At 37.8% G+C, this 13,974-nt stretch overlaps 1 protein-coding gene across 4 annotated transcripts; it reads left to right on the top strand.

Moving 5' to 3' along the window:
- The first annotated feature begins 3,832 nt into the window (after positions 1–3,832).
- LOC131227722 (uncharacterized) lies at positions 3,833–13,625 on the top strand. Of its 4 annotated transcripts, XM_058223531.1 has the most exons (7): positions 3,833–3,986; positions 4,098–4,147; positions 11,127–11,245; positions 11,800–11,988; positions 12,210–12,326; positions 13,033–13,199; positions 13,305–13,625. In XM_058223531.1, the coding sequence occupies exons 3-7, from the start codon at positions 11,216–11,218 to the stop codon at positions 13,309–13,311; spliced, it is 510 nt and encodes a 169-aa protein (XP_058079514.1). In that variant the 5' UTR covers positions 3,833–3,986; positions 4,098–4,147; positions 11,127–11,215; the 3' UTR covers positions 13,312–13,625. The 4 variants fall into 4 exon arrangements, 1 of the variants encoding a protein (XP_058079514.1); XR_009162463.1 differs by lacking the exons at positions 3,833–3,986; positions 4,098–4,147 and adding an exon at positions 11,398–11,684 and having other exon boundaries at positions 9,720–11,245; positions 13,016–13,199; XR_009162464.1 differs by lacking the exons at positions 3,833–3,986; positions 4,098–4,147; positions 11,800–11,988; positions 12,210–12,326 and having other exon boundaries at positions 9,735–11,245; positions 13,030–13,199.
- The last annotated feature ends 349 nt before the right edge of the window (positions 13,626–13,974 follow it).

Below are 13,974 nucleotides of genomic sequence, written 5' to 3' on the forward strand. Positions count from 1 at the left end.
TGCAACTCCAGCAGCTAAGTGCTAACCAACCACCACCCGTCTCTCTCTGCTCTCTCTCCCTCTCTCTATCTCTCATGCTGGGCGGTCTTTATCCTGCCGAAAACAATTACGGCAACCATCATCCATCTTGCATGAGCTGAGTACCAGGTCCAGCGAGATTTGGTCCTTTTACTAACTGTAAACAGACAGATCTGATCTGATCTGATCTGTCTGTTTCTTTTTAAGCGTGAGACCAATCTCTATTTCCCTCTTTTAGGTTTTGTTTTGCCATTCGGATTTTTGGGCCCCTTTTCAGATTTTTGCTGCATGGACCATAATATTATCAGGTCATTGAACAATGGCCCCACTCGTAAAATCTAAAGTACCCATTGTGTAATACCTCCTGTATTTCATGCATGCCAACTGTTTGATGAAATGGCTCAACGAGGAATGTTTTGTGTTGTGTGAATAGGCATACGACTTTTCCTTCTTTTTTTTTTTCCTTTTTTTATTTTTTATTTTTTAAAATTTCATTGAATAAATCCTACTCTCCATGACAGAAGGGAGAGAGACCTGGTCAACTAGTTTCGTTTGTTTCTCCAGATGGTGGTGGAAAATCCCAAACAGGTGTTTTGTTGCTATGGGTATATATAAACCAGGCAGTCATGTACACGATATATAGAATACTCATATTCAGAAGATATAAAATATAGTCATGGAAGTAAATATAAGATACGCAAAATATATAGAATACAACATAAAAATATACATCATCGCCGCAGCCTTTTGGCTTCATCAAACTCTCTACACTGTACTTCATCACTGTCAATGAATCCAAACAGTGCTTTTAACCAATCTGGACAATGATTTCTTTGGCAGTGCTTTCATCAGGTGCGCACAATTTACAATGGTATCAGAGCTTAGTTCGATCCATGTCTTTTTGTTTAAAAAAATTTTTGCCTGGAAATCCTGTTCGTAAAAAATAAAAATAAAAATCAACATTAGATTTGCAGCCTGTTTTAAATGCTTTTCAGTAGGATATACAACATAATTTCAACATTAAGGATATGTTTTACAGTAAGATACAAAAGATTTCATGGTGGGAACACATCTTACTGCAAGGATGCAATTGTTGCATTCAGTTTCTTTATTACTGCAAAGGTGCAATTGTTGCATTCAGATTTCATGGCTAGCACTTAACACTTGATTCTTTCCCTAATTCTGTCTCATTACATGACATACATGTCAAGCTTTACTTATCTATGTTTTCCCCTGGAAGGTTACAACTGCCTTTGAGATTTATCTTAGAACATCATGATATTAGAACTCTTGAAATTGCAGTAGTTGATAATATTTTTGTTGTTGTTGTTGTGTGGGTAAGCTAGGTGTGTTAGTTTGTTATGCTTAGTCTTTGCTGTGCTTTTAGGTGAAACCAGGCGAAAAAGAGGAATTATATTGTACTCCGTGGAGCAAATATTTGTTTCTGCTTATCCAATTAACTGCATAGTCGGGGCTACCTTTTGGTGATGCAGACTATTCATAGGGTGCTGCCAATATGGATGGTCCATGCTGCAAAACATTTCCCCTTTGGGATTATTCTGTCTAATTTGTAGCCTTCAAGTCATCACCATTATAATCATCAGAGCTTTGTCATGGTGCACTAGCATTCCTTTTCAGCTGGAGCGCCCTCCGTTTTTTAACGCACAGGATTCAAAGCCGGAGTGCGCTATAGTGCGCCCTACCAGATCAGGGCTCCGTTTTTCAGTAGAAATGATGTCCCCTATTTGGAGCTGAATTGTGGCCTGCAAATTGTTTATTAAAAGAAATAGAGAACAATTGAACTGGGAAAATTCTCCAATCATATGTCTAAGATCATCCAGTGGGAAAGGTTTTTGCAGCATCTGCATGATCCGTCCACGATGGGTCCACTGTTAAGCAACATAGGATCACAGAAAGATAGATCCCAGTTATATGGTTGCCGTACAGGCTGAAAATGCCCCTTTTCTCAGTGGACACTAATGGAACCTGCATCAATGTTTGTCTGAGAATTTATATTTGAAATTTACCCTCATTTGAACCATCTCTACTGTCGTTGTTGAAGTGATGTGGGGGGCAATAACCTCTCAGGAACTATACCGGATAACATTGGGAATTGTCCCAACTACGAAATCCTGTAAGATGGCTAGCATGCCTTGAGGTGTCGGTGTTGATCTTGTTCTTTCTTCAACTGTTTATGGTTTATTGCCTGTTATGACTTCAGGGATATTTCTTACAACCAAATTACTGGAAAGATTCCTTGGTAGTTAAAACATTAATTTCCTGCAAGTAGCTACATTGATGTTTCCATCTCTCAAAAGCTCTGTTGTGTCTCTTCTTTCATCTGCAAAATAACTATTTGTTTTGACTACTCACCAACCAACTAGAAATATTCAGCTAATGATATCTTCTAACTCTTCCAGTTAAAATGCTTGCTGTAGTATACTCCACTGTCTCTATTATGGTGTGTTTTGCTCATATTCCTGTTTTACATGCTTTGATTGCTGCTCTAACAAAAGTTTTCATGATGATTATTTATTTATTTCTTTATGTACTTTATGATGCGTTTGGCTCCAGTCTGCAAGAAAATTCATTGGCAATTTTTGGGATTTTTACTTTGTAGAAGTTGTATACCTCACACTAGGTACCTAGTGGGATTACTTCCGCAAACTGAGAGCCAGGAATCCCAATTTATGGTTTTAGATCTCTCATATTGTCTTCCTTTCAATCGAAACAGGAAAATGGGTTGGCTTTGTTTCGTGATTTTGGATCTAGGGCATCCTAGTAATTCATGTTTTGGAATGAGTTGAGATTTTTGGGATAATGCTTTGTTTATGGTATTTGGGTAATAATCCCCTTTTCCTATCCAATATTTCTTTGCATTCCTTTTTGGCTGATACACACTACAAGAAAACGGTCCTTACCCGACCGATGGGTCAACCCTTTGCCGGCGGCCAGTTTTAATGGCTGCCGGCAGGGTCCCTGTATATAAAAGGAAAAAAAAAAAACCCTAACCTAATTCCATCTCTCAAATGGCGCCGCACGACCCTCTCCCTCCCTCTCTGCCGCTCCCTCTCCCTCTCCCTCTCGCGTGCTCTCCCTCTCTCTGCTGCTTCCTCTCCCTCTCGTGCATTCTCACCCTCTCTGCCGCTCCCTCTCTCTGCCTCTCTGTCTCCGACCCTCTCCCTCTCCCTCTCCCTCTCCCTACCTCTCTCTGTCTCTCCCTCTCCCTTTCCCTCTCCGCTCGCTCTCCCTCTCCCTCTCACTCTCTATCCCTATCTCTCTCTCTCTCTCTATCTATCTCCTCGGCCTTCTGCTGCAACATCAGGTATCTCTCTCTCCGCTCGATCTACCGCACATCAAGGAGCATTCTGCTACAACATCAGGTATCTCCCTCCCTCTCTCTTTTCTTATCTATTCATATCAATTTGGGCATTTTTTTGGCATTTTTTAATCCTTCAAGTAACATTGTGCAATGATTTGTGTATTGGGAATTTTTGAGTTTCGAATCCCTAATTAGGGATTTGTAGTGTCGATTCCCTAATTGGGATTTTCTAATATTACAAATTAGGGATTTGGGGATTTTAGAATTTTGGGGATCTTGAGGATTTTTGAAATTGGAAATTTCAAGTGGCTTTGATAGCTGATTTGGTATATTTGATGTTTATTTGTTCATATTTTGTCTATTTACAGGGTTTTGATGGCGATTTGGAGGATTTGATGGTTATTTATTCATGTTTTCTTGATTTTTAGGGTTTTGACTGCCGATTTGGAGGTTTTAGTGTTAACTACAATATTCCCTGGTGGCCCTTTGATGGTGGACTAGCCAGTGTATATAGTAGAGATCGATTTTGGTATATACTTTCCTTTTCACAGAGTATTAGGTCCTTTATCTTATTCTTTAATGGACGTTCCTCTTTTTTCATCAACAGTAATTTGGTGACTAGCTTTCCATATACAGAAAAAGATCGGTGAGCTTACGCATCCTTCTAATCTGCATTTTGTATTTTTAGGAATGCCAATTACTTTGCTAAGAAATGATATAAATACATGAATCGAAAATTTCATGCCTTTTTTTGTAGGGTTGTAGAATGCTTTAGAGCGAACTACCCCTATTCTGGGAAAGCAAAGAGTAAGTATAAAGATCAGGAACTGTGGCTTTTGTCTGTCGAAATTATATAGCCATGTAATTTTTACTCATGGTATCTGAGGAAATTTCTTTATGTTTTGACTCTACATGCAAATAAATTTGAATTCCATGCATTTGCAGACTATGAATAATTCATAAATTGTGGTAGTGAGACACTACATTGATCAGATCAAACAATGCAATGGTACGAATGGGATGCTGTCAAGGTGTTTGATCCAAAACTTAATTGCAATGCCTTATGAATGTCCCTAGGCCCTCAAGCGCCAGGGCTACACCCTCTATGGCTTCAATCCCATCCAAAATATCAATGTAATCTTGATAATACATATATTAGTTTGATCCAAAACTTTTATGGCTCCTGAGAAGATTTCATCGGTGGGTATTACTGTCCCTGTTATTTTCTGTGTGGGTTCCACCGGAACTTTGGATCCACCTCAAATTTTGCCTCATACCTTATAATGATATTTCTAGCTGGATGAACCATGTGTATACAACACATGCATCATTATGGGGCCATAGAACTTGGTGACCTCACTTCAGTACTAAATCTAGCTACCGAAGCCGTCAATAGCTAATCAGCGTCTGTTATCACAGTGGAAATAGGATTGCATGATGGGTAACCCACCATGAATGTACCAAGTAAACTCTCTTGGGTCCATCATAAATGCCTATGGCTTGTCTATGTTGTCCATCCATTTTTTTCTGCCATTTTGGAGTTGAGCTCAAAATTGAACCCTGTCCAAAGCTCAAGTGAACTCACCATAGGAGACAGTGGGATAATGATGTCCACAGTTGAAACCTTCTTAAGTCCTGCAGTGATGTTTATTTGTCATCCAACCAATTCATAAGGCCACAAAGACATGGACAAAGGTAAAACACAAATATAAGCTTGATCCAAAACACCCTCCATGGCTTCAATCCCATCCAAGGTAAGAATTTATTGCTAGTTATGAGACAACTTTTTTAACTCCAAGGACATCCAAAATTGTGGCACAACTTTGTCTAAAACCGTAACTTTGAATTCTCCTTTGGATTGTGTGTTTACGTTTATTTTAGGATGTAATATATTTTGGATGGTTCTCGAGTCTATGTATACAACCCTAGCCCTGAATTCTCATGTGTTGTTGATAAGTATTTGATTATTCTTATTTTAAGTTGTTTTCATGCCCTAATTTGTGTTTTCTGCATTTTGTATTTTGAGATTGTGTAGCCTAACCTTTTCCCTTTCACAAAATTCTCTTTTGGTTGTAATTTTTACTATCACTTGATGCAGGCAAGTGATAGGTTTAATATCAATTCCCAGCTTGAGCATCTCCAAGCTAAATATGTTGGAACAGGACACGCCGACTTGAACAGATTGCAAGCCCCCAAACCTTTAGAAACCTTGGTCTCTTATTTTTTTTACAGTCAAATCAAAAAGGCTATCATGTTGAACTTTATCAATTCTTATTTCTTGATGTTTTTGGATGTCCCGTGAGTGGGCAGTGAATATCCAACATGATAGCTACGCATCTTATATTGGTCACTACCCCATCTTGGCCTACTTTGCTATTACGGAAAATGAATCAATAGGGAGAGAACGCTACAATTTTATGCAGGTATGCTCTAGCAGATGAATTTTTTAGAATTTACAAGTCATATCTATTACTACCCTTATCAATTATGTTTTCTAATTATTATTATTGTTGTTGTTAAGCTACACATACTTTTTTTGTGTTGTTCATTATGAAGTCTTCCTTGCCACATGATTTACCTTTACCTCCATGCACATTCCTCACAGCATGGTGCTCGGTTAGTTCTAGGCATGTGCATGCCTCCATTTGACTATGCATGGTCAAGTTAGCCTGGTTCTTTAACATCGTATTGATTTTTCTTGGTCAAGTTAGTTTTGATGTCTCTGTGAACAATTTTCAATCTTGATTCTTCATGGAGATATGCCAAACCTCTAGCGATCCCAACACATATCTTATGCCTTGTTGGTTCAGTTGACATTCTTCCGGGCCTATACATATCCAGAAAACAAAATCAGGCATACTTTTATGCACTTTATTCACACAGCATACACATCATGACACCCATGATAAAAGGTGGTGAAACAAATCATACCAAACAGAGCATGAGCAAGACTGTTATTTTCCATATACTCATATATACCATGTGTTGTATCATTTTGGGGCCCATTTGACAAGCCTTCCAAAACTGATTTCTGGAAATGGTTGAATAGTCACCATTTATAAAATGGTTTAAACTAGCCTAGCCAAAACAAGGGGGGAATAAGAGTTCGATTTCCAGTTGCCCCATCTTCAAGCGCCTAATGTAAATGCCTTCCATGTGCTGGTGTGGCACATATATGGGGGATCCAGGACATTCATCTGATGATCCCCTCAATGCATGTGTCTCATCCTAAAAGTAAAGCAGGTTCACTCATCAGGTAGTGGTCAAAGAAAACCTGGATTACTGGCACGCTATATGAGGGTAAGGTTCAACGATATATATTTTTTCCTACAAGTAATGATTTTTTGTTTTCTCTTTTATGATTTCTAATTGAAATATCTTTCTCTGTGTACCAATTTTTGAAATATACTTTAAACTGGTCAATCTGTTCCTTTATTAGAATTGAACTTTGCGTTTTTATTTATTTGATGCAATTCTCCCAGTCTTATTCTGCGAAAAAGGTTCATGAAGAACTTGAAATATACTTTAAACTGGTCAATCTGTTCCTTTATTAGAACTGAAGCATATTTGTGTTATTGATTTTGACTCTGCTGATCTCAAGTTTGATTTGGACGCTTCTTCTGTTTGGTTATGTTATTGATTTTTATTTTTTTCCCTTTCTGTTTTAGCTGACTTACTCTAATTGCTATTTGTCCTGAAACCCTTTTGTTCTTTATGAGCACAGGAAGGCAGTTCATCTCAATGAGAACTTCAGGTGAAATTTCTGCCCTTTTTTTTCCAGGTTTTATGTTCCACCTGTTTGTTCTAATTTTCAAATTGCTTATTTATTTATTTTTAAAATTTTGGTAACTATTGGATTGTGTTTTTGGTTTGTGCTCTGGTAGTATGGATTGAATTCCAAAAGCACTTTGAAAGTTTGAAGAAGAACCTCGCTCCTTACTTTCATTGGGCCTTGCTATGCCTTATGAATGTTCTTCATGATTGCAATTGTTTGATTTTCTAATGTTTCTCTTCATATTTTCTAGCTGAGGGAATGTGCATTTTCTAGTTGAGGGAATGTCCATGCATGCCTGGTAAAGTGCTCAACTCATTAACCGATTACTCCCATAGATTATAAATGTATAAATTTTGGATATATTGATCAATCAAATGTTGTACATAAACGATTTAGCAACTCTGCAGATGGAAAAGAAAAACTTATTCCTCACCACAAGAAAAGAAGGCTAAGCCATCGGTTAGGGCTACCCTTTGCCCGTGGCCAGTTTTACCGGCTGCTGGTAAAGGGCCCTATAAAATAAAAAAAGGGCTGCCCTAATTCATTTGCACCGACTCTCTCTCTCTCTCTCTCTCTCTCTCTCTCTCTCTCTCTCTCTCTCCGCTCTCCCTCTCTCGATCTCCCTCTCCGCTCGCTCTCCGGCCCTCTCCGCTTTCTCTCTCTGCCTCTCCCTCTCCCTCTCCCTCTCTGCTCCCTCTCCCTCGAGGTCTCCCTCTCCACTCGCTCTCTCAATCTCTCCCCCCACCCCCTCTCTCTGCCTCTCCCTCGAGCTCTCCCTCTCTGCTTGCTCTCTCGATCTCCCTCTTCGCTCGCTCTCTGGCCCTCTCTGCTCTCCCTCTCTCTCTCTACCTCTCCCTCTCCCTCTCTCTCTCTTTGCCTCTCCCTCTCCCTCTCCCTCTCTCTCTCAAAACCCTAGTCCTCTATATCTATGTCCTCGGCCCTCTGTTGTAATTCAGCCTTCTGCTGGTTGTAAATCTCAGATTCTCAGGTATGATGCTTGTTTGTTTGTTTGTTTGGTTTTTTATTTTTTCAACATATAACTTTGGAAATGCCATATGCACAACAGAGTGGCCCCACAGAGCTAGGCTGTTTTGATTGCTGCTCACAAAAGACTCCAGTCCAATTGCTGATTATAAGTTCGTTTTGCCTTTTTCGATGGTTCTTTTCGCCACCCATTGGGGCCCTCATGCAAAAATGGTCGAATGGTCTGAACGACCATATTCTAGTTACTATCATAAATAAGTGATTCTTTCATAATCACCCTTAGTAAGGATTGTAACCTATGGTTTTAGAGCTGAATGCGAGCTATTGAAGTTCTTCTTTTTATTGTTCTAAATTCATCTACAATAGTGATGGTTGAAATTAGTTCAATGGTGTGTATAGCATAGAGTTCTTAATATGGATGGTTCTGATAATTGGACCACTCAGTATGTGGGCCCCAGTTGACGGTGACACACACTGGATCCTGAGTCACAACAGGGGCAAAACTCAGTTGGTGATTATTATGAAACTTTAATTGGGTTTCATGTTTTCCTGGTGACATGCATAGTTTTGAATTGGGGATGGTGTTGCCTGTGTGATTTGTGAGAGGCCGTCGATCTGTTTGAGTGTTTTGCTGCTGATTTTGCAATGGGTTTTGGTGATTTTCCATGATTTTGGTTTCTAATGATTTTTCCTTTGATTCTCATGGTAAAGTTGTATTTTGATTTGGGAACTAGACCATGGATGGAGCATATTCGTAAATCACACTTACCAGATAATCTTAACTGTCAAATGCCATTGAATGGGCTGTTGAAAGAACACATTCAGCAGTCCAAATTCATCACGTGAAATCAGGTGGTTAAGATCATCAGATCAGTGTGATTTTTGAACTGCTTCCATGCATGCCATGTTATGTTGAATGAGCAACAGCTTACCATGTTCTAGCTCTTTGCTTTTGGATAATGTTTGTGTAGAAACCTTTTCGAAGGGCTTCGTGTCCAGCAATGCAATGTCCTGGTACTGACTCGCTCCTGTATGCAAAATGCTGCAAAATATGGGAAATTTTCATTGTAATGATGATGATTATGATGATTTATTTGCTATTGCACCTGGTTATGGCAATTGGTTTGGGTGTTTGTATAGAAAGTAATGAGAGATTCATTTTTTATGAGTTTTGTTAATAATAAAGCTGTGGTTTTCCAATGGATACATCTTTTTCATTGAACAGGTCAAGAAAACGGTTTACACTGTTGCATGTTGGTGATGTGATTCGATTAGGCCAGTAGGTAAACATTTTTCATTCTTGTTTGCCTTTGATGTAGGAATATTAGGTTGTAGCCTTTTTCCTCTCTTCCTTCTTATTAATTTTTGTAACATAGTAATCAAAAGATAAAAGAGATCTTTGGTCTTTTAATTTATATCATTCATTTGATTCCATGCATTTTGTAGAAATTCAACTGTTTGTATAGTGAAATCAAATTCTGTTCCTAGATCATCATCATCCAAGCCTTATCCCAGACAGGTAAATCAGGAACTCCCAATTGCTGCATTCATATGCCTTTTTTTCAGGGGCAATGTCTTGGAAAGAAGACCAGTCACCAAACTCTTTCCAATGGAACGTCTAAATTGGATTGGTTGGACAAAAGAAAGTGTGACGTGGAAATTGGAAAATATAATTCTAAGAACAGAAAATTTGTAACCAAGTGCAATTTCAGTAGAAAAAACATGTGATTTTATAAAGTTGACTCAACCAAGTTTCTCCTGTTTACCAAAATCTTTTGAATATCCAGTTGAAGATAGTCTTAAGAAAAAAGCATAAAAAGAAAAAGAAAAAAGATTAAATCTGTATGCTAAGGGCAAAATCTTGAATTAGAGTCCTCTCTAACCAATCAAAGCACATAATAACTCCAGATAATCAATTAGAGCTTATCTGGCTTGAAGAACTATAAAGAAAAAAAAAACCATGGATAGGCGAATGTCTATCTGAAAATAATACACAAATGTCTATCTTTAGCTAGACATGGGGCTGACTTAATATTTTTAGAGATTCATTTGTGTTTTCAATAGCTATTGGTTGAGCTAATCTAGTATGCTTCTCTCTCTTGTGGATCTTTAGCCAGACATGCTTGGAATTAGTATTGGACTTGCTTTCAATGTGGTTTTGCTTTCAACTAATAAAAAATCAGGACTAATGGATAGGTTAGGTTGTTCACACCCTTGACCTTTATGGGCATGGTGCATTGACATGGAAAGCGAGTCAACATGGTTTTGGGAATCACCCAGGGGCTTCTTTATCTTCACTAAGATTCTATATTTCTTTTCACATTAATTTCCAATGAAATGTTTCAGCTTAAGATCATAGTTAAATTTTTACTAGTGCAGCTACTAATATTTATGGATTCTACAGTTTGTATATGAATATTCATATTGGCCTTTGTGGAAAAAATTGTATGTAGGTCTTTATGCTTATAATCATTCCATTGAATGGCCCATTCATAAATTTGTGCCTATATCTTCTATTTTAACTGCCTGACGTAGCATGTATAACTATTGACATGACCATGATAAGGCTGATTATTGATTTTTGGTAATTGTAATGATGGTAATCAATAGATAAATGGTACATATTACTGGGCTATGGGCCCCACTTGTCATTGCTGAATACCTGTGTATATTGTTAAGAGACGCGCATTACGTATATAGGGAGTTATTTGATACTCTGGCAGCATACGACTTTTAACAATATATTTCTTGTTTTGTTTCGACTTTGGATGATATTTCCAAGCTCGTGCTTGAATTATTTGAAGTGCATATGATGGCTTAAATATACTTTTGAGTTATAACTACGAAAAAAATATGATCAGAGGCACGTCTATTTATCTTTATTTTTTCCTTAATTATTCTCTATTCAATTTCAGATGATTGCTTTCAACTTAGAGAATAGAGGCTTTATTACTAGAACTCTATTTATAACAATTCACATTTATTTTAGAAATATTTGTGCCCGTGATTTGTTTGCTTTTTGTGCAGATTTTGAATAAAAGGCTTTATCAGCATGCCTTGGCTGTCTTCTTGTGTTAATTACAGCAAGAAGTGTGTTCGCTTGGTAGTGTTCTTTCATGTCATATTGTAAGATTCAAGCTTTTCTGGTAAGACCAACATCTCAAAAAATTTTAATTTTTTTATTATTTATACAATCTCATCTTTTATTGAAATATGTTTGTAGAATCATTGATCTATTGTACAACTCAGTAACATGTTTTTTGTATCAAATCCATTTTGAATTTTATTGTCCCTCTAGTAAAGATGGTTTGGATTTTTGGGGCGGCTCATGCAGGTGAAATACCTTTGAATCATGAAAGCAACTCACGAGACTAATGTAGATTTTTACTTTGGCATGTGAAATCATTTCTTTTATGGACACGATATGTACCAACTTAAAACCTTTTTGCAGTCATCAGGATATTTGTGTTGGGACCTGTACCATTTTAGTTCTGTCTTTCTTCAATAAAGCAGTGGTGTGTCTATATTGAACTGAAACTTGAATTTAATGTCTGGAACATGTTAGACTGGGCTCTTAGTCAATTAGTGAGTTTGGGACTCTGTTTAGCATCTCTGTTTCAGCATTTCGCTAAGCATGCACACCATTCTTATGCATCTTATTCCATGTTGATATTTACATTCAAGTTGACAGTCTTTTCAGAGTGATGCAGAGAAGCTGTATAAACAACTTGCGCATTTAAAATCAAGACCTAGGCAAAATTTTCAACGTAATGGTTTCCTGGGACTTTTTGGACGAAAGGTTGATGTTGTAGATCACACTGAGAAGTGGTTACAAGATTTGGAAGAGAATGTTAGAATGCAACAATCAGATGTTTCATTGATAGGAGAGGTAATGTTCTGCTTTCCTTATGAGCCCAATTTCATGTGTATAGTGGTTCTGTGTTGGATATATTGCTCAGGTTGCAGTTGGTATCCTCATTGTATGATCTGTCCCTTCTTTATCCTTCTAACCTTGATTCAAGACTGATGCTTGTCTGGAATTGAATATTCTTGTTTTATAGCTTTGTGAGTCCCTAAAACCCATTTCATCCTCTTTCCCTTGCCAAACAGGTCTTAATACGCCTGATGGGTGCTGATGAACATATTTATTCCAATTATATGGACTCAAAGCAGTGGTTACAAGATACGGAGGTGCTTGAGATGATTCTGAATAAGTTCAGCTCCTCAGTAAGTGTGTCATGACTTATGAGCAACAATCTTTGATCTGATTGAAGTTTAACCTCCCGGAATTGAATATATATATTTTTTAAAGTCTGCTGCTACTGCAAAAGTCTAGGGCGTATGCATACAATGAGTCCTATGATGTCATAATCTGATGTGTGAGATTTGAGCTTCCTATAATGTGACTGTTTAGATCTTATTAAATAAAATGTCATGCTATTCGGCATCTAATGAAGAAAATCATTAACGGCCAATCTATACTTTGGACGCTGTACCCTCATGAAGAGAGAAATCATCTTATCTTTTAGGCAAAATATCCATTTCTAACCTTATAGAAAGCTCAGATTTCACTCATGTTTTGTATGCTCGTGTGTGGATATTTAGGGCCCTTAAGCATGTGGAGTTAGCAAACCTCCAGTATAAAAATATAAAATTACAATATATGAAATGACTTGGGTCATGGCGATTGTGTCTCCCATACACAAACTTGTAGAAACTGCAACAGTGATGGGCCATAAAAATCGCAAAGCGAAATTGGATTTCCCACACTAATCTTGCTTTTCCTAATCTCAGATCAGTTTGAGAAAAGCCAAAGAAATCAAGGGATTTTCTTCTCTCTCTCTCTCTTTTTTTTTCATTGTTGTCATTGATTTCTCTAGCCATAGTTTTAATGGGGAGGTCTCCTTGTTGTGAAGAACATGGTGTGAAGAAGGGCCCATGGACCCCAGAAGAAGATCAAAGGCTTGTGGACTACATTGAGAAGCATGGTCATGGAAGTTGGAGAGCACTCCCGAAGCTCGCGGACCTGAATAGGTGTGGAAAATTCTCCAGTGAAGAAGAGCGGATCATTGTCAACCTTCATTCGGTTATTGGAAATAAGTAAGTTTTCGATTGCTTTAATATGTATTTTGATGCAATATTGAATTGAATTCCAATCTCTAACTCTGATACCAATTAATTTCTTTTCGCTATTTTGTTTTGCAGGTTTTAGGCATGGATGAATGGGAGCTATAGATCGATGGATTTTATTTATTTATTTGAAACTATTCGATTTATTATTGTAAATATTATTTGCGGTAGCTCGATGCATGTGAAAGGGCCGCATAGGCATGTATTTTTTTATAGGAAAACAATCACTAGGCACAATCGACTTCCTAAGAGGAATGTGAAATCAAGTGGGCCTTGAGCAAAAGTCAGGTGGGCCTTGACCAAAAGGGTCAATGATAAGGTCCATCATTTTATGAGTTGGAGAGGCAGAACTCATAAAATGGGACTCACTGTGAGTCGGGCATCTATTTTGTGCCATTTCCTCCTCTTTTTTTAAATTATAAACTGAATGTTTGCAATCTAATGAGCCTGTACATCCAAAACTGCAGGCAACATGAAGCTGCCATAGGCAACGGAAAAGAGAGCTTAACCGGCCAGGCATAGGGGAAAAAAAAAAAAAAAACCAAATCACAATTATAGATGTGTTTACAAATGCATATGCATTATGGAATTAGGAGCCTAAATGCTAATCGAAGTGTTAGTAAAGTTAAATCAGTCCTACAGGGATCAAGAGCCAAAAATTCAAATACCACAACCTACTGAACAAATTGTCGGTAAATCCCACATGAAGCGGCGGCCAGGACAACTGCCAGTAAATCCCACATGC

Source organism: Magnolia sinica, chromosome 15 (genome assembly GCF_029962835.1).
Source record: "Magnolia sinica isolate HGM2019 chromosome 15, MsV1, whole genome shotgun sequence".
NCBI lineage: Eukaryota > Viridiplantae > Streptophyta > Magnoliopsida > Magnoliales > Magnoliaceae > Magnolia > Magnolia sinica.